The sequence below is a fragment of the Colius striatus genome, chromosome 4, assembly GCF_028858725.1.
Source record: "Colius striatus isolate bColStr4 chromosome 4, bColStr4.1.hap1, whole genome shotgun sequence".
Taxonomy (NCBI): Eukaryota; Metazoa; Chordata; class Aves; order Coliiformes; family Coliidae; genus Colius; species Colius striatus.
In genome coordinates this window covers 46,098,382-46,124,537 of record NC_084762.1, presented here as the reverse complement: position 1 = coordinate 46,124,537, position 26,156 = coordinate 46,098,382, and the positions used below count along the sequence as shown (strand labels likewise).

Below are 26,156 nucleotides of genomic sequence, written 5' to 3'. Positions count from 1 at the left end.
ACATACACTAAAGTAAGCATTTACATGAAAGAAGTTCACATTTCTTCTTGTCAAACATTCTCACCATTTCTGTACCATTCAATGTCTGGTTTGAAACGCTTGATATCAGGACTGATGACAACTGTGCAGCCCAGACTTATTGTCTCGCCTTCTCTCCCAAAGGATACATCAAACTTGTCAACAAAGCTGATTTCAAACCTGGAAGCATAGCCATGAGGGGTAATGCCAACTGTGTAAGGGGAGAAAAAGAGATCTGTTCACTTCTTCTTTCCTTATATGACAAGAGTAGGAAGCAAAAGTACCAATGATTATGAACCCAATCTCAGATAGAGTTTAAGGTATAAATAGGTACAATAGATATTCAGTCATCATCTTCAGGGGTAATTGCAGTGTTAAATAATCCAAGACCTTAATATCACAGAGAGTCAACTATTTCTTTATTCATACAACTCTAGATTTCAGATCCAGCATTTTATCGTAAGGTTTGTTTTTTAACTTTAAAAGACTTCTATTGGTGATTAATGATTTGTTCAGATATAGATGATCTTTGGCTCATATAGTTCTCCTCTTTCCCTGTTTTAAGCCCTTGCTTCATCTCAGGGACGTCGTTTGTCTGCTCAGCCTTCATTTTTGTGACCTAAATGAGCCTTTTGAGAGGCCTCAATATAAAATGAGCTCTCCATTCCCATAGGCATTCAGGTAACCTGTTTCTGTTCTTGCTCCTGAATTTATCTTTTCTGAAGCTGTATGACCCAAGGTATGCTGTATTCCAGACAGAATATCCTAAGTAACTTAGACTCATGCTGCATATACACGGCACAGGGGCTTTCATGTTTCTTTTGAAAATAGCTCAGCTGATAAAACCTAGAGTCACTTTTCTGTTTTCCACAACTACCCTGTGCTGGCAGTTCTCAGTCTTCCTGTGATCAATGAATGTATGCTGATCATTGTCTTCCTTTCCCATAACCAAGTGGTAAACCCCAAATTATATTGGAAGTGTGTGCCCTTGCATTCTGTAATGTGGTACATAACCTTTTTTTCTGTTCTTTCAGAGCTTTGGTATATAAATGACAGCTAGTATGCCTTTGCAGCAATATCTCTGATTCTTTTTAGGCTGCCACAATAAAAGAAGTGTCTCTAAGTCTCATCTGTCAAGCATCTCATGCACAGGACCCCTAGGGAACTTCACCCACATGGCATATGAGAGTAGATTATCTTAAAATCATGGAAGTATCTATGCAATACTGCAAATCACTTCAAGATATGTGATTTTTATGTAAAACAGACTACAGTTTTTACCCTGATGTATTTGATCTTCTCTACACACTTTTGTAATGCCTAGAATCATATTGCAGCAGACAAGAACAATTAAGTCAACTACTCTACTTACACACATGCAGCCGCTGGTTTTTTCCCTAGGCCATATTTTGCATATTGCAAAAGATGAAATGTTTCTCCCTTTGACAGATTTTATTCCACGGTGAAGTGTAATTTTTAAATGATGGTTCTTACATAAGCGAACAGCCACAGACCTAGATGGCAATGCCATTTTCCACTGTAGGTGAGGCTAACACCATATGAAGCTGTAGAGCTCAGTACCTTTGTAAATCAGGCCTGCTTCCTTTTCAAGTAATGTGACAATATATTCTGCTTAAACAATCATTGTGATGTCAGAACTGTAAATGGACATGTCAAACAAACATATATTGCAACTTACGGCCCAGAGGCATGGAAACAGTTCCAGCATGCAAAAGACTTGCATCGAGTTCTCCTTTGTACCCTAAAGAAAAAAAAAAAAACAACTTGGAATCACTATCACCAAGAGGTAAAGTCTCTCTGAGCCACAAAACCAATGCCCGTAATGTGCATCTTAACAAAAAAAACCCCAAAGGAAAAGTTTTGCAACTTACTCTTTACCACGAGGGAAGCATAAGCAGAGATTTCTCCTTTAACATTCATAGCAGAGGCCCGATACTGAGCAATGTCGTCAAAATCACATCTAAAATGACAGAAATTATTAGTCAGGGCACCTATTTACTCCTTGACATAGACTCTCTTACGTTTTAGATTAAAGGAACCCTCATAAATCTGAGTAAAAACTATAAAGAGGTAAAAGCCTGGGAGAGGGACACACTGATTGACTTACTGTAACCATTCAGTTTTTCTCAATGTTAAAAATTCAGTGTTTGTAATAAATGTCTCTTTTCAATTATCATTTACAGATTTGAAATTAACAGTAGAGCAGAAGGAAGAAAAAACTGTCTGGTAATCTTTATCTAAGTTAAGCTCTACATTATCTCTAATTTATGGTCTCCTGTGGAGAGATGCCTAATGTGGAAGCTGTAGGAATGGTAGGTATCATAAAATATTTTCAAAGGGCACCTACCAGTATCTAAATTGTCAAACCTAGGTTGTTGCCCTTTGTCAAAGTAGGTGATCAGATCTCATGTTTTCGATATTTTTTTAATGGAAAGTGGCTGCAAAATTTTCCATTTGGAGGATAAGTACTGTTAAAGGTCTTTTGTTTATAAGTAAGGACACCTCAGTTATGTTCCTTATTTCAGTAAGAAACAGGAATTTTTCTGTATTGAAAAACAGTAAACTCACATCTTTTTGCTCTGAACTAGATTTTTCTTGTGTTTAACTGTACTCATGCAGCAGACAAATTGAAAAAGTGATCACAAATGTCCCAGATGTTTCCAACTCATCCATAAGTAGAATAATAATCCAGATAAATTACTCAGGTAAATTGCATATCCTTTACTGAGGAAAACCATAACCACTTCAATATTTTGTAGACAGTATTCACCTCAGATGTACAAACTCAATACCTCTTACCTTCCCAGCACATATGTTTACATTTTTCAGGTCTCAACCTATAGCAACATTTCATCTTAAGCTATTTAGTAAATTATCTAGTATACCCTTACGTGCTAATCTCCAGTGAGTGCAGCCCGTATCGACTTTCAATGATATACTTGCCAGGGTGAGCCTGAACATCAATGGGCACATTGTTTTTGTACCTGTAGAAAATCAAAGAAACAGTATGCCACAAACAGAAGTGTATAATTATATACTTTGAAATATTTGATGTTTGAAATAGAATATCAGTTTCTGCATGTTTCTCCTAGGTAAACTGTAGTCTAATTTCCTTGGAAGACATTACATATCTTTGTAAGTTTAAAATCTCTCTCTTTGACTTGCCTCAGGTGCATTTTACTTTCTAAGTAGAAGGAAAAAAATAGTCTTGAATGCAATGAGATTCAGTTTATATTACCAGGAACTTCATGTAACTACTTGTAAAGGAATGGAGGAGTCACATAAGCAACATCTCGGTTTTGTGAATTGCAAACAGTGAAAATTCTGTGGTATCCTTACCTACTAGGTATCATACACTTTTTGTTTATTTGTTTGTTTACATAGTCAAGCTACTTTTAAAACCTGCATACTCACAAAAATGTCAGGTAGAAAGTTAATTTTTTGCTCACTTGCATACCTAAGTTGACAGAAGCTACAAAAGGGTTAGACTGGTAAAGAAAAATTGTCTTGCTGATAAAGTCCATTGCAGCGAGGGATTTGGAAAAGTTGTGCTACCAAAAACTTCTCTGGCCTTACAGGTATACATTGTGAATATTTTCTGGTACAGGTATATCTTCAGGTAGAAAAAGCTTACTGTTAAAATTCCCAGTAAGTAATTTGAAGGAATGAAGTAGTATGGGTCAGTAGTGAGCTGGCACTGTTAAGTTCAGGGTTTATATTAACAGTTATATTAACAGTTACATTAACCGTGATATGATATGATATGATATGATATGATATGATATGATCTCTCACAAAGGGAGAGTTCAGTAGTTCATAGTAAATTCTTCACCACCAATCATTGCATTAAAAGTCACTCATACTGGACAACACAACATGTAACCAAGTAAAAGTTTGAGTGAACTCTTGTCTTAAGTAAGCACTATTAATACAGAACAAAATAGTGATGAGACTCAAATAAAATTACACACTAAATTGTATTCAGTATATTTGGGACTGATTTGAGGTCTATAAAGAAAGAATGCATTATCCTGACTTATAGCAAAAAGTAAGAGACGGGTCCAGTAAAAGTAATCTATCACCATCACTCTTCAGCTCACCTGTGTGATGGTGTCCCCCAGGCTGATCTGCCTGGGAATATTGGCAGCTTTATATTGCATGTACCGAGTCAAATAGTTTTGAAAACAGAATAATGCCATCAGTTCCTAATAGTTTTTCAGGGAGTATGAGATCCTGTGAAACAGAACTTGATGACATAATTTGTTTAATTTTTCTCCAAAGGGTTCGGCAGCCCTTGGATCCTGTTGGCAGTGAAGACACTGGTAGCATGGGGTGTTGTGCAGACACAAACTTTGTCATGCCAGTAGGAAGAAGACTTGAGCTTCTTTTATCTCCATTATCAGGTTAGTAAAAAATAACTGATTCAATTGTCACTTATTTACGTTCCTCTATGGAGAGAATAGGGCTCATGTGTTAGGACCACTTGTTATTTCTGGGAACACAGATTCCAGAACAGCCAAGTCATTAGCTAATGTTGGACCGCAACCTCCCACTGTCATTATGCGCTGATAGTTTATGCTTTCTGCTACTGGTTTCAGATGTCCTGGGTTTTCCATGTGCTTTATCCAAGGGAGTCAGAACAGCTGCATCAGACAGTAAGTTTTTCTTTAGGGAAAGTCCATGAATTCTTATCATTTTTCAGGCAGAGTGTGAAAAGATCTTCATTGCTTGTACAGAGAACAACTGTTTGGAACACTTGATTGACATCATGTAAGAAATGCTGAATGAAAGCTGACAGATCCAGGTCAGCACTGTTCTGTATCTCAGAGCAAAGATACCTGCTGAAATGGCTGTGAGCTCTTTTTTCCATCAGTAGCCTTTTGCAAACTGAAATCCCTTTGGAATTCAGATGTATGGCAAAATGACCTGTTAATTTCCACCATCTACATTTAGCACTTAGATGAAAGGCTGGTTCATAGTGAGAGAAAAGAAAGAGAGCTGAAGGCTTGATTTAACTACTTCAGGTTTTTGGGCTAAGGTGAATCTCAATCAAAGTGAAAATGGCCCAGCTCTCACTTTCTTGGTTAGGATTCAGGATACAGAGCTGGATTACAGCCATGAGCATAGCTGACCGTTCCGCACATCCAGCTGAGACCAGACCTGAAGTGTTTGTCTGGAATACTCTCTAGGAGGAATGTCAACAAAGGGCACTCACAACTCTTACGTGACAGGAAAAATGTATTTGTGCAGAGCTTGTCTATTGGTTGTTATAGTCTAAGGAGAGACATCAAGTGATTTCATGGACATCAGCTCTAGTCTATTAATGTACCTCTTAGTAGCACTTTTTACCAAGCCCAGAGCCTAAGGTTTTTAAGACTTGAATAAACAGAGTCCACTAAGCAATTCAAGTAGTAAATTGCAAAATACGAGTATCACTTAATATCGTGATATAGAAGATGTTTTCTGCTGTCTCCACAAACAGAATCTCCATAGGACTTGTTCCTAATGAATGCTTAATGCTGAACACAGGCTTATTATTTCTTTTTAAACACATATGTATGTTTTATATACAGATTCTGGAAGAATCTTTTAAATTAAATGAGTATCAAATCTCATTTTATGCTTGGGAAAAAGTTTTTACGCGTTACTTTAACAACTTGATGGGATCTATGTAGCATGAAATAGATTAAAAAAATCAGCTAAGTAGATGGTGAGACAGTAAAGTTTCACCAATCACTATTAATTAAGGTAAATTAGATTCCAGTTAGGGTAAACTTTAATCCAAGAGTCAAATTAGACTTTCAGCTATGTCCAAGAGTATATTTTGAAGTTCTTACAGTAAAAATTGAGTCCAAAGATCATTCAAGTGAATAGAAAGTTTCCAATAGACTACAAAGCTTTCAGAAAATTTGGATTGTCCTGGTTCAATCTACAGTCTTTGACTGCAAATAATTGCGATGTGTCTGCTAAGAACACCCTACATCATGAGATATCAGTTTCATGGAGATTCTGTACTATAACTGCTCAGCAGCCAAGTTCTTAAACCAAGCATGCTCTAATACTTCAAAGACATTGATGGCATTTGTGGACTAAACAGAAGTATCTGGAAAACTTTATTTTAAGGATAATACTGATGATAAATTAAACTGCTATTTTTCCTTCACCAGCATATAGAAAAAAATGTTAGATGCCTCTATGAAAAAAAAAATCTTAGTATTCCGACTGTTGTTACACAAATTATTATCTTCCCTTCTAATATTTTGCTTTCTTTTTGTAAAAGTGACTTAAAAGGTGTTTGACAGGCCTCTATGTCTGATTTTTTTAATTGAACTTTTATCTTTCCAAAAAAAAAACCCCACACTCACTGCAGTTAACTTCAGATATTGATTATGTAGTGGATTTCAAAGATACAAACTTACCACGTAACGCGGGGTGCTGGCCAGCCAGCCACAGAACAATGAAATTTGACATTTTGCTTTTCCCAGATAGTGTGGGAACGAGGCTCAATAATAAACTCAGGAGCGTGTAAAAGTTTATCTTGATTCAACTTTTTATGGAATGCCTGAGTCTCTTCTATCTGAAAAAGAAACATTTTATTATAAACTCCAGTAGTTCTAAATGGAAATTAGTAATATGTAAAAAGCATATTTTTTAAAAAGCAGTTTAAAATAATGTAATTTTTATTTAAAAATCCAGACAGACATACTTAATGTGTTTATCTCAGCTGCACATAGAAAACACAGTTTTCATTTTCAAGAAGTTCTGCTTCCAAAGTAGCTAGATTTCATTTTACTGAGCTTTTTTTTTTTGTTGTAAACTACTCTAAGTAAAATAATTCTTCACATTTAAGTTTTATGTTTTTTTAGTATAGAGTGAAAAGTGAAATAAATCTGAATCTCAGATGTCTTCTGTACTTTTGCTCTAATGCAAGATCATATACACCTAGATCACCTAACAGACCTGCTCTCAAACCTTTCCTGCTGATGGGATTTTCATCCTCTCAAGGGAACTGTTACAACTTCTTGGCTATCTATAGAGATGGAAAAAAAATTCCTAATATACTATAAATCTTGCCTTCCGTGAACGAAACTATTTCCTGCCCTTACTCTCACATGTATGGAGAATTACAGGTCCCTGTATTAAGATTCTTAAAAGAAGACAGCTTTCATAATCCTCTTAGTCTTTTATAACCTATGCAACACAAATTTTCCTTACAATTATGGTTTTTCAGTTCTTGATAGATTTTACTTGTCCTCAATGTTCATAAAGGAGTAACTACTCATTATCAGACGTCCAATAGTCTCAAGCACAAATAATTGCTACCCGTGTTTTAGTCACAATATTTTTTGCTTACACACTCTAGAGTGGCTTTTTTTTTTTTTTTTTTTTATACAACAGTGACTGACATTAAATTTGTGACCTGTTATAATTCCTCAGGTATAATTTCCTCAGGTACTTCTACCTAGCCAGGCACTTGCCATTTACTTTCTCCTTTTTGTGTGAAGTAATTTCCATTGGTTCTTCATCTTTACTATTTCTCAGGTTTTTTAGGTTAGTTTGAATTTTTACCTTGTCCTTCAAAGTGTTTACACCCTTTCCAACCTCAAGTCGTGAGGATATTTTACATCACCAATTCTTTTGCGCAAAACATGTTCTAAATGAAACATATTTATTTGCACTCAATATATTCTACCAGTCCTGTTTTTAATTACACTCTCAGTATTATGTTTTAAGAAGTTGCACAATAATATCAAAGCAACCCACAATTAGAGATTCAGTTCCAGATGTCTTTGGCAATTCCCTCTCTAATTTACACCCTGTGATTAAAACTCTGGGGTAAACACTTTGGACAAGATTGTTCCCAGGCCCCAAAAGGTATATTGACACCTTTCTTCTCTGGCCAGAAACTCCCTCATAGTCCAAGTGAAAGATGCTGTGTCATTTAACTAGGTATTGTCATGACTAAAAAGCTTTCCTTGGCCTCATTCTCCCTCCTTTTCTCCCAGCACAACAGAAACATTCCTGGTGCCTTCCTCAGGTATAGTGCCTCTTATGTACCTAACACCAAGACAACAAGACTTATAAGTCATTGAAAACACTTTAGTATTCCACTAACACTATTGTGATTGTCCATGGTGTAAATCAGGGCCCTGTTGTGCTAGGCATTTCATAAACACCAGTCAAAGAAGCCTCATGCTGTATACAGCCTAGGTGTTCCTTTCTACTCTTTTACCGTTTTCTGCAGGGCCACCCGTTCAGCAGACTCCCGAATCGCTACTTTCCTCGATTTTTTTTCATGATGTTCCTCTTCAGAAGTTGACTTGGCCACCTTGCTGACACTAACACCTTCACCTGTGGCAAAAAGGTTCCTCTTGGCAACATATGCAGCACTTTCTTTAATTCTTTCCTCTTCCGTGTCCGTGATCCCACTGATGCTCACTTCTCTGAAATTTTTTTTTAAAAGCAGAACTCATTGGAAAGTGCTGAGAACATATTCCACTTAACTTTCTGTCAAATTAGCCAACTGCAGTGGTCAACACTATTTCATAACATATTTATCCTAGTACTGTCTCATGGGTATTCAAAGAAGAAACATGGAAAGGTAAAGCAGAATGACTATTTCACAGTCTAAAGTCTTAGTTATTTTCAATGCCTCTTTGTATAACGATGCCATACATATTTTCAGTTTACTATTATTCTGCTGTAGTTTTGTATCTCCACACTATAAAGATTAGTGTAAGGCATACTCACAGATCTGCTATTAACTTAAGGCTGCAGCATTCACAAGTACACTACTAAAGGGACAGGACATGATTGTAGCTGTATAACAATGTTCTCATTTGTGATTTAAAGAGAAAACAATATTACTGTAAATCATAAAAAGTTACTTTTAGTCACAGAAAACTCAATCCTTTGTAGGACAACTGCTCTTTCAAATGTTTTCAAGATGATTAAGGATTTTCTTGAAGCATCCTCCTCAGGCTTTCTGCAGAGGTGAGATGCTAAGAACAGTTACATTCAGTGTGTACAATCCTTTTTCCATATGCACATGTGGAAGAACCATTGCAGTTTATTTTGACACTGTCAGGACATTATAGCTGCTATAGTAGTGCTTAAACGAGAGTTCCTTGACTGAAGGAGAGGATTAATATCCTTCAGTAGAGTTTAGTTACTTTAGGGTAACATTAAAAGGCACATGGAAAAGAGATTCTATTTAAGTTCTCGTTTAGTGCCATCTTGCAAACACAATGGAGAAAGCAGCCTCTGTTAATTTCCAGAATGCACTCAAGCATAGCCTCACTATTTTACCGTAAAACTCTTACTAATGCTAAAAAGCATAAAAAATGAAAAAAAAAATTTTCTGCTTTCTTTAAGATTGCTAATATTATACATTTGACAGCATACCTCAACACTGAAGAAAATTATGATTCAAGCCCATAATTAACTGTCCAGCCCCTTCTCTTTGGGCTATGAAGCCAGTTCAGTGAGATGCAAGACAGCTGAGCAGTGGAATGTGCTGTAAACTTAATTATGCATAAAAATTTCTCAAAAGACTAAAATACTTACTTAGCATAGAGCCTTGACCTTCCTTATATGTTTAAACTCTGCCTTGAACATTCTGTGTTTCAGGTTGCTTTAACATTATGATCCTTAAAAGTATCAGTGGGATGATTGATTCCCTTAATTTAGGGACATAAGTTCCCCCCACAAATGTAATGTAAAACCGCAGATTTATTGCAGAAGTTTCTAATGACAATTTTTAAAACTCAGTTTAATTAATATGAATGTAGCTGTCTACATTTAAATGAATCAGTGTCATTTTCCTTCAAAAACAAGTTGACATTGTTTCTTCCTTAATTACAGCAGTTAAGATCTCAGACACTTAACAGTACAGACCCTCTCCTTGGGGCATAAAGCATCTTCTGGGAGCTGATGAATGTCCTCAGAATAATATAGGACTCAGCCTAGTCATCTGCAGTAGTAGTCCCCAGATGCTTTTGATCAACAGTTTTAAATATTTAGATTTGCTAATCACTTTTTTCTGTTATAATCTTCCCAGATCAAAGAGAAATGTGTTCCCTGAAATGATGAGTGCATAAGAAACAGCACACAGTACTATTTAAGAATTGATTCAGCTGTCAAGTCCCAGGAGTTTCAGTAGAAAATAGTTTTCAAACAGGTACAATGGGATGAAACCCCAAATGGCACACACATAATATTATTTATAGTGTATCTGCTATTTTCAATCCCTCATCATAGGCTTATTAGTGGCTGCAAATAGTTCCATGAGCCACATCCAGTATCATTAGCATCTATGGCATTAAATCATGCTCTGGGTGTTTTATTGTCTAGAATGCTGTCTGTCCTTAATTTTATCTCGCAAGGATTAAGCTAGGTGTTTAAGAAGAGCAGTTGTGATGTGAATAATCTGGGCAATGGAGATTTTTACAGCAGAGCCTGAAGGCTCCAAAATAGAACCAAACAATGGAAATGGTGACATGGCACTGAAGGTCATCCAGCAGCATGGGCAACAGCTCTGATGAACCCATGAAAACCTGACCTTTATAAATAACTATTCCTTGAAAAAGCTATCTGCCCATGAGAAACAACACGTCAGTTTCACAGGGGAATTTGGGAATGACGTATGACATACATATGGCTCAATGGGCCTCAGCTGTTATCTTTCAAATAAAAATAAATATCTGACAAGAAGGTGGCATGCAACTTCTGCAGTCTTGGCATGCAGCCGTGAACATGATACCAGCAGAAAAAAAACCCTAAAACAGATACTCCAACCATTTCACGTCCTGTTGAGTTGAGCATCCTAATAATCATATACTCTTTTAATATTTTTAACTAATAAAAAAACCTCCCATTTGTGTCATTTTAGTGTCACAAAAGCACACACAACTTCCTGAGTTGCCATGCGCAAAAAATAACATTGATACCAACAACAGCAAGTAGAAGAAGGATTGTTAAAAATGATGTAAGAATCCAACAATATCTTTTAATGTAGGGTCTCTATGCAAAGTATAGCATAGATAAAAAAAATAACGAAGACATATTTCTGCTTGAAGGCATGGAAGACAGATGACAGTGAGCTGCAAATCTACTGCTGCATAAGCAGAAACACTTTGTGAGATGCAAAAGTAATGAGAAGCCTTGAAAATATGTTACTGCAAGTCTTGTGTGAGACATATTTATGTATTTCTATCACAGAAGATATAGCTGAAACTACAAAGCAACGGTTTAAAAAGGCATCACTATCTGCTTCTGAATGTTGATTGGATCAAAGAACAGTGAATCTGACACAGAAATGTACAAGCAGTGAGGAAAAAAATTACTCGGGGACAGTGGGAAAGAAAAAAAACCAAAACTGCTGGTCTCATCACAAAAGTGCAAATACTCAAATTGCCAAAGCAATAACATATTCCACTGAAAAGGTGGAACTTAGTTTCACATGAAAGAATAAGTTTGGACATAAGGCAGAAGTGACATTAGATGTTAATTAAGCAGTAAAGAGAAAGCACTGGCTCCTGGAAACAGCTTGGAAGCATCCCATGGAAAACGTTGTGCTGCAGAAGTAAGACAAGTTAAGAGAATGTTTCTATTCAGCTGCAGGTGAGCAAGAAATTTTTCTCCTGGCCTCCAATGCGGTACTAGTTTTCTACACCACATCCCACTGTGTATTAATCTAAACAAGTGACTATATTCAAACTGCTGGAGACTCCTGACAAAATCGGTATGTCATGCCCCAGAAAGGGCAGGGAAGCGTCCTTGCTCATGTTGTTTCTGGCTTCCACATCAAGTTCACATTCAGCTTTACTGACGACAATACTGCAGTAAGATATGTCACATCAGTAGTAACCTTGCAATAAATATCACCAACACCTGAGCTCAGTATGAATCATTATGATGGATATGAGAAAGCATTTGGTTTCATTCCAGACTTTTCACTGTGCTAGAACAAAACATTAGCATATTGTTTCATTGTTTCTATGTGCAATGCTTGGTAAGAGATGTTGAAGTACAGAACAAGTCTTCAAATCAAAAGAATAAGCAAAACAATGTGCACAATATGCTTGTCAGGTTTCAAATAAGCATAGTTATAATTATATCTTAATTTAATAGAAAGTAGCCCTGATGTGCTCAAAACAAAGTCCAGACACCTAAGCTCATTTGTCCTGGCTCTGGATGATCAGTGTCTGATTTTCTGCTAGTCATTTGACTTCTCTGTGTCTTTTTATCACTGATGTGAAGCGCAAAAAGTCACCTTGAGATCTCTGTGTGTATAAAAAGATTAATGGATTTGTTATTTTATAATTTGTTAATAAAATGGCAGAAATAAGATACAAACAAACGGAAAATGAACATACCGTCCCGTGAATATGGGCACTGAGTAATCTATGGCTTTGTTCTCCTTATCCTCAGATACCAAATTCTGTTTTGCTCTCTTTGCTTTGGGACTCATCTTATAGGATTGATCTTCAATCATTAAATTGGAATCTTTCAGTCTGAAACAAAAATATTGTTGTTATGTTTTTTAAAAGCTGTTAAGAAACACTCCAAAATAAGATTACAGAACTAAACATTTTTACTCTCTTGATTGATAAGCAAGAAAATACAATTTTTAATATCCATGGTTTCAGAGTTATTAAACACATAACTAAATGCACTTTTGACAAACTCGTCATTACAAATATTAACACCAATGCCCCTTGATATGAAATCTAAATAGAGAGAATAAACAATATACTTGTTGCAATGCATATTTAATAGCTCAGTTTTGGCAGATCCTGAAGTCACTGAGAGCACTGAGTAATTCTGAAGATCATATCTGAACTAATAACTTCTGCTTTTCCAAAATGTACAGTCCTGAAATTTTCTTGTCCTCAACCAAAATGTTGGTTTGAAAACACCTCAAAGTAATAATGCATTTAAGTCTGTCTACACAAATTGTAGGTAGGTGTATTGCTCAGCAACCAGCATTGCCACTTCCACTGCTCTCTAGTCCGTTGAAAGTGGAGAGCTGAGTGAAGTAACACCATTCATAGCACAGATAAGAATGAAGAGCAAACCAAAGGGAAAGTTTCCTCTCCCCACCATCGACTCCAAAGTGTGTGAAGCAATCATGTGGTACAATCACTATGGCCAACCACAAACACATAGGTGAGAAACGGCAAAGGTAAAGTATTTTCATAATTTTTCATAATTGAACTATAATCTGTAAGGAGCTTTAGTTCTTTACTTAGCAGATGAATTTTATTCCTGTCCTATATTAAAATGGGACAAAACTGGAATTTTAACTTTGACGGCCATCAGATTTCCTAGGGGCTTTATGCTGAACCCTTTAGGAGACCACTTGATTCCCAGTTGCTTGTAGATCAAGAAGGCTCATAGGATCATAGAATCATAGAATGGTAGGGGCTCGAAGGGACCTTTAGAGATCATCTAGTCCAACCCTCCAAATCATCATTCAGCACTGTTGAATCCAGATTAGCTCTTTGTTTTTAAAGGAGAATTTGGCTGTCTTGTCAGTTTAGTGTTCTGTTAAGGTCCAGGTTACACACACATATAGGGGATATTAATGGGGATTGTGAATAGGAGTCCCAACACTCTCTGCTAGGCCTTTCATTGACATCTTTCCTATGTGTCAGAGTGTTTCCTATCTTTCACTTAAAACTCTCTAAATTATTTTTAAAGGAAAGAATAAATAGCTATAGGTTCTCTTTGCTTAACATTCCCAAGTGTTTGAAGATGAATATCTCAGTTTCATTTTTTCTACCTTCCACAGCTTGCTTTTCAAAAATATTCGCCAAATCCTTCAGATTAATGCTAGAGATCTCCATCACAATGGAGCCTGAGAAACAGGGATAGAACTGGGAATTAGATTGAGATATGATGACTGGGATAAAAGCACTGTACATGCACAGCTGATTATTACTCTCTTCCAAGTTTTCTAAACCACACACCTCTTGATTGAGGCCCCTTTTACTGCAGTAGCCTGATTATTTTCTGGATTGTTACTCCTGGATCATTCATGTTATTGCATCCTTCAGTTGTTCCTTGTGTGTATGTGCTCAGGACCAGAAAAGAACCTTTCTAAATACCTTTCCCTCTTTTATTATTCTTTCTCTGGAAGAGGCAGCTGCAGTGCAAGTTTTTGTGCTGTCTTCTAAGAGCAAGGGTTAGGTCCTGATACTTTGTAGTGGTACAGAGGAAGGAGCACTCAGCTATTAAAAGCACAGAGAGTAACTGTGAGCTGAATAATGGATCCATGTGGATCCTGTAATTGTCTGCTGTTCTCAGATTGCTGACACAACACTCTGACCAATTTACTTCAGTTATTTGCTCTCCCAGAAACTTGACCTGGACTAAACAAGGCCCCAGTGAGAAGCGTTTCATTGAGTAATGCCAGTGATGCTTTTAGACGTGCTAAAAGCAGGTCTAAAAGATGCTTTTTCCTGTTCCAGCAGTGGGCAAGAGTAAATAAAATTAAAGTTTGTGTAAAGAAATGCCTTCCTTGATAAATCCTTTTTGTTTCAAGCAAAGCTGTTGGGACATCCTGAGCCAGAGGTTGCATCCTGGCTCTAGAAATGAGCTTCCAATTTATCTATATATGTTAAAATGGCACATTCTTTTGAACCTCTTTTAGTCTGACACTTTATAATCTGTTTTGTGCTTACATGCTGCTTTGGGTGAAAAATTGTTCCGTGTTCACTCTCTGCACATCTTTCACTACTTTTTACATTAATATCACATGCCTACATTTGCTTCCTTCCCAAAGAGCCCTGTGTCTTACCCTGACAGAAGGTGTTCCACGCCTCGCACTACTCTCCTTGCTGATATCTGATTCTTTATTAGTTTCAGATTGTACTTTTTAAGATGAGATGATCAGAATTGCACCTGGAAAATGTGGTTTAGTGTTGGATGTGGCAGTGCTGGCTCAGCAATTTGATTTAGTGATCTTGAAAGTCTTTTTCAAACTAAATGATTTTGTGATTCTGACCTAGTATTTCAACTACCATGTTATTTCATACCTGGGATTAAGACACTGACACAATATGCTTTCTCTTTTATTTTCACTTTCTCTTACATATGTTTGTAAATTTCTAATTGCTTAATGACCACATTGGAGCATCCAGCTAGTGTTTCCAGAGAGGTACCCAGAGTATTTTTTAGTTTTGTACTGTATGAAGCAAGAGCTGAGACGAATAAATTTGAAGCACAAGAAGATGCTTCCAAATCCTCTTATCATTTGTTTCCATTTAGACCGAGATATATGGAGGCTAGTAGAAATGCATACTCAAATGGAGCTCTTTGCATGGGAAAACAAATGGATTGCTATTTCTATCACCAGGTTTATTTCACTGTTCTTCTTTTTTACTATTACTATTTCTTCCCGTGCAACACAAAATTCAAATCCTGCCTACAGCCATCACGTAGGAATCCCAAAGGAGGAGTCTGCTTTCTTGAATCAGATTCTAAGATCTTGCCCTTTATTTAAAAATGTTTCAACCTTTTACCTGATACGTGGAACAGAATCTCCCCAGAGGAGAAGGAGCAGGGTATCAGTGCTCTCTAGTTTCACAGAGAGGAACAGTACCATGACCTTTTAACAGCTTTCAGCCCCATTTGATATGCCCAGTTACTGGATGTATGTTTATTTCCAGGTCAGATACTATCTGTCCTGCCTTATCAAGGTCGCTGACCCAAGGCAACTGTCCTGATTACTTGATGTTTTTCAGCATGTTAAAATATCCAAAACAGTATTTTCCTAGTTTTGCAGTAGAGTCAGTGAACTGGGAGCTGTCTAAGTGCCAGAGATGCAGACACTGTCATGTGAGGATGTAAAAAACAGATAGACACTCCCTCTAGCACAACAGAGAAACTAAAGACAACTACACTGTGCAGGTCCTCTAAAGCTCCTAAACAGAAGTTTTATTTTGATATCTTATTCTCAACTAAAAATATATTTCAATATGTTGGCACTGTCCTTGTTTCTGTGCCTGAATGGACAGGCTTCCCATCTTGCAGAAAGAAGTTCTGCTTCCATCGGACTTAGAAATTTGTTCTACGAGTGGACCACAATACCCTATTCCTTTTTTTATTCCACCACTGCTTGAAAAGACACCCGTCCTTAGCATGCTTTTGTTACATCTCTCCCTCACTTTATTCCAACAGCAAAGAGATCAATTTGATATACACAATGGCTGTACCAGCTGCACCTGCTGGAGAAACTCCATTAGCCAAGAGCATTTTCCAGGCTCTTTCCAGCAGCAGCTTCTTTCCTAACATGCAACATTTAAATTTACTCACCTTAAAGAGGATAATAGATTGGCAAAATGAGTTCTGGGAAAAAAGGATTTTCAGAAGAGAGCTCTTTAAAGCCACCCTCTAAAGATAAGAGGCACTCTCTGGTCACCATATTAATTTTAAATTGCTGGCAGATTTGTCACAGGCCAAGGCAATATTGCTGGTAATAATCATGTTGTTCTCTAACACAGCTTCCTCAACAATTTTTTTTTAAGGGGAAATTGTTTCCATATAGTAGGTGTTATTAAAATGATAGCCATGCTTGGCTACGATTTTGAAGCCACTTTCTTAACCCTTACCTATAATAAACCAAAGGATGAGTAGTGTCCAGATCATGGTCTTCTCATGTTTCTCAAAGTGTATTATTTACTCAGCCCTGTCTCGGTCCTGTTTACAATATTGCTCAGAAGAGCATTCACACTTCCTCTCTGTTGACCTATTTAATTGCAAGTTAGTAAAGTATCTCTCCTTTGTTTGCTTGAATTATGCAATGTCTTTGCTATTTCACCTGACCTGAAAATCTATGCAAATGCCTGAACCACACCAATAACTTCTGTTTTCTCTCTAAGCAAGTCATTGGTTCATGGGTTGTGGAGTCTTCTTCCCTGGAGACTTTCTAAACCCACCTGGACAAGTTCCTCTGTGACCTACTCTAGGAGGTCCTGCTCTGGCAGGCCTGTAGTGCTATAAGTAGCTTTGGTAGACCTGGCTCAAAGCTTCTCAGGAGCACACAGAGGTCCTCCTACAGGAACCAAACTGCCCACATTGGCAACCCCTGAGGATGGGACAAGGAAGATGACAGGTGGCTGTAACAATGGTTGCCACTCTCGTCTCTACAGACCCTGCCTGTTCCTCAGGGAAAGCAGCCCACCCTGCTACTTCTGCCTCTGCAAAGGTCAAAGCAGCAGCACTCTGCAACCAGGAGTGCTGAGGAAGCTGGCTGATGTGGTTGCTTAGCTCTCTCCATCATTTTTGAACAATCATGGAGGACAGGTGAGGTGCCTGAGGACTGGAGAAAGGCCAGTGTCACTCCAGTCTTCAAAAAGGGCAGGAAGGACGACTCAGGAAACTACAGGCCGGTCAGCCTCACCTCCATCCCTGGAAAGGTGACGGAACAACTCATCCTGAATGTTATCACTGAATGTATGAAGGAAAAGGTGGTTATCGGGGGAATCAACATGGATTCACCAAGGGGAAATCCTGCTTGACTAACCTGATGGCCTTCTATGAGGGCATAACTGACTGGCTAGATGAGGGGAGAGCAGTGGGTGTCATTTACCTTGACTTCAGCAAGGCTTTTGATGCTGTCTCCCAAAAGAAAGCTCAGACAGTGTGGCTTGGATGAGTGGATGATGAGGTGGATCAAGAACTGTCTGAATGACACAACCTAGAGGGTGGTTACCAATGGCACAGAATTGAGTTCGAGGCCTGTGGCCAGTGGAGTTCCACAGGGATCGGTTCTGGGGCCAGTCTTGTTCAACATATTCATCGACGACCTGGATGAGGGGACAGAGTGTACCCTCAGCAAGTTGGCTGATGACACCAAACTGGGAGGACTGGCTGATTCCCTAGAAGGATGTGCTGCCATTCAGTGGGATCTCAACTGGCTTGAGAGTTGGACAGAGAGCAACTTCATGAGGTTCAACAAGGACAAGTGCAGAGTCCTGCACCTCGGGAGGAACAACCCCATGCACCAGTACAGGCTAGGGGTTGACCTGCTGGAGAGCAGCTCTGCAGAGAGAGATCTGGGATTCTTGATTGATAATAAACTAACCATGAGCCAGCAATGTGCCCTCGTGGCCAAGAAGGCCAATGGCATCCTGGGATGCATCAAGAAGAGTGTGGCCAGCAGGTCAAGGGAGGTTCTTCTCCCTCTCTACTCTGCCCTGGTGAGGCCTCATCTGGAGTACTGTGTCCAGTTCTGGGCTCCCCAGCTGAAGAGGGACAGAGAACTTCTGGAGAGATTCCAGCGCAGGACCACAAAGATGATCAGGGGACTGGAGCATTTTTCATATGAGGAAAGGCTGCAGGAACTGGGGCTGTTTAGTCTGGAGGAGATTGAAGGGGATCTCATTAATATTTACAAATATCTAAAATGGTGGCTGTCAGGAGGCTGGGACATCCCTTTTTTCTATAGTATCTAGTGACAAGATGAGGGATAATGAGATGAAGCTGGAACACAAAAAGTTCCACTTAAATATAAGAAAAAACTATTTTAGGTGAGGGTGATGGAGACCTGGCACAGGCTGCCCAGGGAGGGTGTGGAGTCTCCTTTCATGGACGTCCTCAAGATCTCCCTGGATGTGTTCTTATGTGACCTGATCTAGGTGGACCTGCCTCAGCAGGGGGGTTGGACTAAAGGTCTCTTCCAAACCCCTATCATTCTATCATTCTATGATATAGTTAGAAATAGCCCCATGAGCTGCTAGGGAGGGCTAGGTGTGAAGTGGCAATCTTTACATGGTGCAACTCACTTTTGTTTAGGAGCCCAGGGTTTTGCAGCTTTGGTAAACCGTAACCAGCAAAGCTGCAAGCTTCCGTGCTTGGTCTTGGTATTGCCAGTTTTCATTTCTCTCTTTTTACCTCTTCAAGCTGTCATGGTTTGAAGAAGACTTAAAGGTGCAGAAGGGGCAGCCTAGTTGCAAAGGGAGACTTTTTTGTCTTTATAAAAACACAAGCTGCAGCTCCTTCAAGCTGTTTAAGTCCATGCTCTGGGCATATTTTCCACTCAAGTGAGGCTTCAACATCAGGGAAGTGTGTTCAGGTCAAAGTCCTGTAGGTTACTTAGTCCTCAGTCCTTCTCCATGGTTTTACTGTGATAAACTCCTTACATAGCACTAACTGCTTGTCAACACTGCTGGTTTATGAAGACTCTCTTCTGTACTGGGGCTACAGAAGGAGATGAGAGTTGAATTTTGTAAGTATTGTAAAGTTTAGTAGAAACTACTTTAGGTAAAAATAAGGAGTTAAGGGAATAAAAACTTAGTGTTTGAATGGTATAATTTTCATGTTGGGCTTAATGGAGTTTATACACAAAACTATATCCATTTTACACGAATGTGTATTTGATGTTAAAATCCAAAGATATGCAATAATCAATTGTTAGTCAAATAATTTTATCTGGATTTGGAGTCATGTGTCCATTCAGGTTTCAAGCAACCACCACTGTCGTAGATAATTTAGATACAGCATTTCAATTCAAGGGACTTTCTACGTTTTGAAAATCGAAAGAGTTGAAGACTTGTTTTCTTTTTTTTTTTTTTACTACACTATTCCTTTCACACAAATGAAAACAGAAAGTGTTTGATTTGCTTTGTTTATTATAGTAACACTCTCTGTCTCCACATCATCCCCTGAAGTGTTCTCAGCTATGTGGGGAAGACAGTACAAATTTGGAAAGAATTACTTCATATTGTCACTGCATTTAAGCATATAGTCACATTATTTGTTGTACTTTATCTCTTGCAGATTCCAGCAAAAAAAGCTCCAAAAACTCCAAATGAATGCCACCACAGAGGCCATATTAACCATAAAATGAGGTGAAATATAAAGACTACGATTCAGAACATATTCTCTCATGTATTATTAAGTTTGCTGCAAGAGAGATTTAAATTCTGTGTTTCTAATCTCTTGAAGTCCTAGTCTTACATAGTGGTGTCATGGTTTGACATGACAGCCTTTTCTGTTAAGGGGGAAGGGGTTGTAAAGATGGCTCCTGTAAGTAGTTTCTCAAAACTCCCCATCTATGAGCCAGACCCACTTCTGGGGCTGAGCCAACTAGACACTTCCACGATCACTTTTTAAGAAGAAGCCGGAAGAGGAGGCTTTTTCCTCTTCTTCCTGTTTCTTCCTTCTTCTGTCTCTTCTTCTCCAGCTGGTGGTGGTGAAAGGAGTAGGAAGAAACAACCATGCGGACTCCAAGGTCAGTGAGGAAAGACAGGCAGAGGTGTGCTGGAGCAGAGACTCCCCAGCATTCTGTGGAAAGGACTGGTGAAGCAGTAATTTGTTTGCATGTCTTTAAAGACCCTGCATCAGCGGTAGAGACTTATTTTGATAATGACCCCATTGTCAGGGCAGTGACTCATTTTGCTAGAAACCCTGAATCAGGGCCAGAGACTCATTTTGCTAAGAACCCTGAGCCAGGAGCAGTAACTATGGCCAGAGGAGGCCGTATCCCATGGGAGGGACTCAATCACTTCACTACAGACCCCAAGCCAGGGGAAGTGATTTTCTTCATTAAAACTATGGCTGGAGAAGGTCGTGTCCCATGGAAGGGATCCCAGGTTCATAGTTGGAACTGTGGGAAGGAACCCACAACAAAGCAGTTCATTAAACTTACGCCCAGAAGAGGCCTTGTCCAGAGGGAGGGACCCTATATCTGCAGAAACTGCAACCGTGGCGAAGAACCCACACCAGAGATATTCACTAAGGACTGTGTCCCGTATGAGGGACCCTGTATCAGCCAAAGCGCAGTTGCTGGGAAGAGCCCACACCAGAGAAGTTCGTTAAGGACTGTGTCCCAGGGGAAGGACTTCGTATTGGAGCAGGGGAATAATGTCAGGAGTCATCTTCATCTGAGAAAAGAGAAGTGGCAGAGCCCATCTGTGGTAGACTGACCACATCCCCCATTCCCTGCCTCTCTGAGCCGTTGAGGGAGGAGGAGGTAGAGATAGAGATATCAGGAGTTGGGCCTGGGAAGAAAGGAGGGATGGGGGAGGAAGATCTTAAAGTACTGGCTGTAACTTTCTCATCATCCTACTCCCTTTTTGCTTTTTGTTCTGTTCTGTTTCTTGTAGGTAGAATAAACTTTCATACTTTGCTCTCTAAGTTGAGTACTGGAGTCTGTTTTGCCCAGAACTGTAATTGGCAGTGAGCCCTCCCTGCTCTTGTCTCAGTCTACAACAGCCTTGTTTATCTTTTTACTGCCATTTCGCTGGGGCCACTGCCATCCTAATGAGGGTGGGCGTAAATGGGCACCAAGCAAGAGACTGTCGTGGTGCTGCTGTGCTAGCTGGGCCAAACCACGACAAGCAGAACTGAGTCTTTCAAACCTCCAACATAATCAGGATGACAGGAAAAACAGAAGCTTAAATATTCTTATATCTGGTTACCAGGATAGTATATCAATCTGTTGGCAACTGCTGTACTACAGAGCATTGTGGAAGTATCAACAAATAAACTAGTTTAAAACAAAAGCTGAAAAAACATGGAAAAGTTTTCCATTTTCTCCCAATTAAACAATTCAATTTCCTTTAATATTACTTTGATGATGTTAGAGTTATTTACAAGAATATACAGATTTCAGAAGAAACTCATCTGACAAACCAGAATCACCAAAGTGTTTATAACTGGGACTTGGAAGTGAGTTTTCTTAAAATAATTTTTTGCAACTGCAAGTATTGGTCCATTTTCTTATGGGAGCATTTTTGATGAGAAGAGAGAAGATCTGGGTTAGGTTCGGCAAGAGCATGTAGGCACAGCTGTATCACTGCAGAAATTTGGGATTTCTTCCCCTATCCAACTCTCTCTGGAAACAACTCTCAGTCCCAGCATCCCCAGTTTGCTTCCCTTCATCAGCAGATTGTAAATGAGCTTCTTGCTGCTCCAAGTGACATTGTTTCAACAGCAAAGACTGCATATTACCCAGCCCAAGACAGTGAAGTAGTCAAGTCATTCATCTGAGATCTGACAGCCTGCAGTTCAGATTCCTGAACAGACCCTGGCAAACAGAGACTTGATCCTGAACTTCCTGAAAGCCAAGTGAATGCTGTAGTCACAAGTTATTACTTACTGTGGTACAGGTACTCTTTCCCTCAGAGTTTTTTGACAAAATTCCATCTTTATTCACAATCCTTGGAGGATATGCTGTTTTTAAATTTTAAATTTTCTGATGGACAAGTCCTGATCAGTTATGTTAATAATTCTCTACATTTTATATTAATAAAACAGTCAGCATATGTTTCAGATCATAATTTGTTGATCTTTTCCTCACTCGCTCACAGCTGCTCTAATCTTACTTTAATACATCCCTAATTTCTGTAAATCTCTGAGCTACACACAAATATTATATCAAATATATAAAAAAAATCTGCTAATGTAATTGCTTGAGCAATATTTGTTATCTTAATAAAACAAAAACATGGCAGCTAAGCGTAGCTGCTCTTCTAGCGCAAGATGAACACTTGAGGGTATTCCTACTTTGAAAATAGTGTGCCTCAACCAATACACAGCATGAAGTTTTCAATTTCTTCAATCAGTCAGCATGAAAGTGAAACTACAAGAGCAAAGAAGAATTTTTTAATGATATATGAACATGTCAGCTGAAATGTCATAGAATCATAGAATGGTAGGAGTTGGAAGAGACCTTTAGAGATCATCTAGTCTAACCTCCCTGCTCAAGTAGGTCCACAGCCCTAAGTTCTCCTGCTCCAGCCTGGCCAGATTAGAACTGGTCTCAAATCAAAACCTATTTTAACTTTGCTTGTTAAATTCAGCTATACTAATATGGCTAAACAACTTGGAAGGAGAGGTAGCTCATATCTAACCAGTGTAGAGTGTTAGTATGTTGTCATTCAGCCACATCAGCACTGTCAGTGCTCTTCTTATGCCAGACCAACGATCGCACACGCTTTAGTCCAACAAACCAAATCCTTCCCATAGCCAAAACCAAAGGAAATCATGAAGTCTCAAAAATGCATTAACACCTAGTTACAGGGACAATTTCTGTGGAAGAGAAGGAGAACTTTGCCATTGATTTCAATGGGAAGTGGCTGGACATTCCTGTTTCAGAATATTGTTTCAAAGACAGACATACTTACCCAAGACTGTAGGTTTCAGATCCCAGCCTGTAAGCTGCAGCCAACTTGTTGATGGAATCAGATGCATGGCTGTAGGCAGCTGAGCTCTTGCTGAGGGATTCGGACTCAAGACTGTAGGCAGCAGATCTTTTACTTTGTGCAGCAGAGTGATCATAGGCTGTAGATCCATAGCTGTAGGCTGCCGACTCAAGGTCATAGGCTGAAGAGCCATGACTATATGCTGCTGAAGAGTCAAGGCTGAAGTCTGATGCAGATGCATGACGATAGGCTGAAGAGCCCCTAGCGTAAGCTGTAGATCCTTGAGCATACACAGCAGATTTCCGTTTTGTTTCCTTTTGGTACTGGCTCACAGTGGACTGCAGTGCTTTATGGCGATATGCACGGTCATAGTGCTCATGGTGTCTTTGGTAGAAAGGCAAAGACATCATGGGTGTCTTCTAATTTTTCTTTTTTTACCACACGTTTCTGAATGTAAATAAACAGCACAGTGTCTGTAAAAGAACAGATCCAATATAAGGACTATTGTCAAAGAAACTTCTGAATTAGCATACAAATAATACACAACTGAATACAAATCAACACAGAACTTAAAATTTCAAAAATTAAATGCAGTGAATATAGGGTTATCTTATTTTTTTATGTGCTTGAGACTTTAAGATAGCTTCGTATTTAGGTTTCAAGATGTTGATGCCATTCAGTAGGACTAGAAAACCATGCACTATTGTGTCTGTTCGTTTTTAGTTGGTCTCCCTGTTACTGCAAACTATTCCTTTTTTTACCTATCCAACTTCTCCACTCATCATGGAAAACAAATGAAATTTTATGTGCTAAGCTACTTCAGAGACAGTGTAAATATTTTTGTTAAATTACAAAAGTAGAATAATGTAATAAATTACTTTTAAAACTGTGAGCAATTATAACAACTCTACACAAGCTGAAATAAAATATATGAACATTTTATTATTTTTTGTAATCCAGTTTTCAGATTGAATTTAATATTCTATTTAATATCAACAGTGAATTAAAACATTACAATTGAGAAGGTTGTCACTCTTTTCTGTAAGCATGTGTTACATTGATTAATTTGTATGATTCTAGAGATCCATTTACAATGGCTTATCATACTTTTACAGCTTAATCTGGGATACAATCTGTATGCAATGAATAAAATGATATCATACTTCTCAGTTCAATGACTCTTTCATTAACATAGAATGTCATGTTCAAGATTGTCAAAAAACTTCCCTAAGACAATAGCCCCATCTAAGTTTTACTTTGTGTAGTCATTGGTAGATTGTCTAGCAGTTCCTCATAGTAGGAAATTTGATCAGGTGAGAGGTAGTTCCCCTCTCAAAATGGGAAGAAGGGTGGGTGCCGAAAGGATTTCCCCTGTTTGTTTGTTTGTTTGTTTTTTAAGCTGATAATTTAGTCTTTATTTTGTTACTGATTTATTTTTCTGTTGTTAAAACTGACTTTTTCCGTGACATGCAAGCTTGCCTCTGCTAATCCCTATGACAACCTTTCTTTTGCTTATCACTGGTGATTAGGCTTACAACACGGCTAGATTGTACCTGAACAGGTACATGATTATGAAGAGAAATGAGCTACAATGGAAAACTATTTAGAAGAATTGAAAGAAGATCCAGAAACAATAGTAAGAGGTACCTGTTACTGAGTTTTTCTCTAATATCAATCACAACAATGGAAGACTTGTTCTACTTCTATGATATGTTAATGAACAATGAACTGATGTTTTGACATAAAATACACTTAATAGAGTTGGAGTGTAATCATGATTTCATTAAAATAAAGATTTTTTTTCCCTCTGGTCTTTGTGCTTGCTAAATTTCAATCCTTGCCTTTTTCTTTAGTATTTGGTGCTGACAGCTGCAGACTTAAAGTCAGTACATTTAAAATGTACAAAGGCAACCTTTTTCTTCCAAACATAAAAGGTCTGGACCTCACTGTCCTAAGGAGTAAGAGAAGTCTATGATATAAGTAAGAACGAAGGCAATAAGACAGGAACTGAGCACAAAGCCAGCTCTACTGCCTCAAATCAAAGGCCAACTCTGACTCACATCATCTAAGAGGAAATTCCTTTTATATCTATTTTATCACACTATGAGTCACATTTTGCATTTCCTCTGAAACATCAAGAATTGCTCACAGGTCAGGATCAGTTAGTTACATCAGTCCAGTCAGATATAGCAGCCTGACGCTATCAGAGATGATGAGAAATTCTGAATCTTGTAGGGATTTTGCTCCTTTTTGATGCACTATCTTATTATCTGATTGACATCCCATCAAATCTGTGCTACCTGCACCTATTTGGTTTGTGTCCACTAATCGGTTCCCTTTAGTGTGAGCCAAACATTACCCCTCAAGATCTGTGTAGCATTTTGTAACTGCAGAGTTTGGCCTAAAAATATTAGTGGCCATAGTTAAATGAATATGTTGGGTTTGGAGCTATAATTTAGTAGCTATTGAACTGAATTTTCAAAATCACTACTGAGCAGACAGATTGTTCTGTACTTGTTCATAGGTCATAGCTACAAGTCAAGAAAGTATTTTTATAGGCGTTACCTCTTGCCCTGTTTACCAGTCTATGTAATTCTTTAAAGATCTAGTCAGTGGAAATAATGAAACAGATAAGAAACAGAAACGCCTGTAAGCAGGAAAAAAAAATGATAAGATTTCCTTCACCTCAGCCAATGGATTTACAAATCACAAGACATTCTGTGCAACTAGAAAATATTTAGATTATTTACACAGTCCCTAAACCCATACATGATAAAGTTGTCTTGTACCTCAGTAGCCTATGCTTAATTTAAGAGTACTGTGTAAACATGCAAGAGTAATTAAGTTGATAAGTGAACAGTTGCACTACTTCACTTTCACAAATGAACCCTCAGATGTCTTCAATTTGTACCCATAAGTCCCTCAAGTCCCTCGAGAAGAATAAAGGGAGTGACTATAAACTCT

At 38.4% G+C, this 26,156-nt stretch overlaps 1 protein-coding gene across 2 annotated transcripts in view; it reads right to left on the bottom strand.

Annotated features, from left to right (window-relative positions):
* MYOM1 (myomesin 1) overlaps window positions 1–23,602 on the bottom strand; it is a 71,199-nt gene extending 47,597 nt beyond the window's left edge. Inside the window, exons 1-8 of one of the 2 annotated variants that reach the window (XM_061995230.1) lie at window positions 23,175–23,602; window positions 12,417–12,554; window positions 8,273–8,483; window positions 6,459–6,616; window positions 2,931–3,023; window positions 1,911–1,999; window positions 1,718–1,780; window positions 65–229 (exon numbers count right to left, since the gene is read on the bottom strand). In XM_061995230.1, coding sequence (XP_061851214.1) covers window positions 65–229; window positions 1,718–1,780; window positions 1,911–1,999; window positions 2,931–3,023; window positions 6,459–6,616; window positions 8,273–8,483; window positions 12,417–12,554; window positions 23,175–23,602 — 1,345 coding nt within the window. Of the gene's footprint in view, window positions 1–64; window positions 230–1,717; window positions 1,781–1,910; window positions 2,000–2,930; window positions 3,024–6,458; window positions 6,617–8,272; window positions 8,484–12,416; window positions 12,558–23,174 lie in introns of both variants that reach the window. The other variant, XM_061995231.1, reaches the window with a different exon arrangement.
* Between the last annotated feature and the right edge of the window lie 2,554 nt (window positions 23,603–26,156).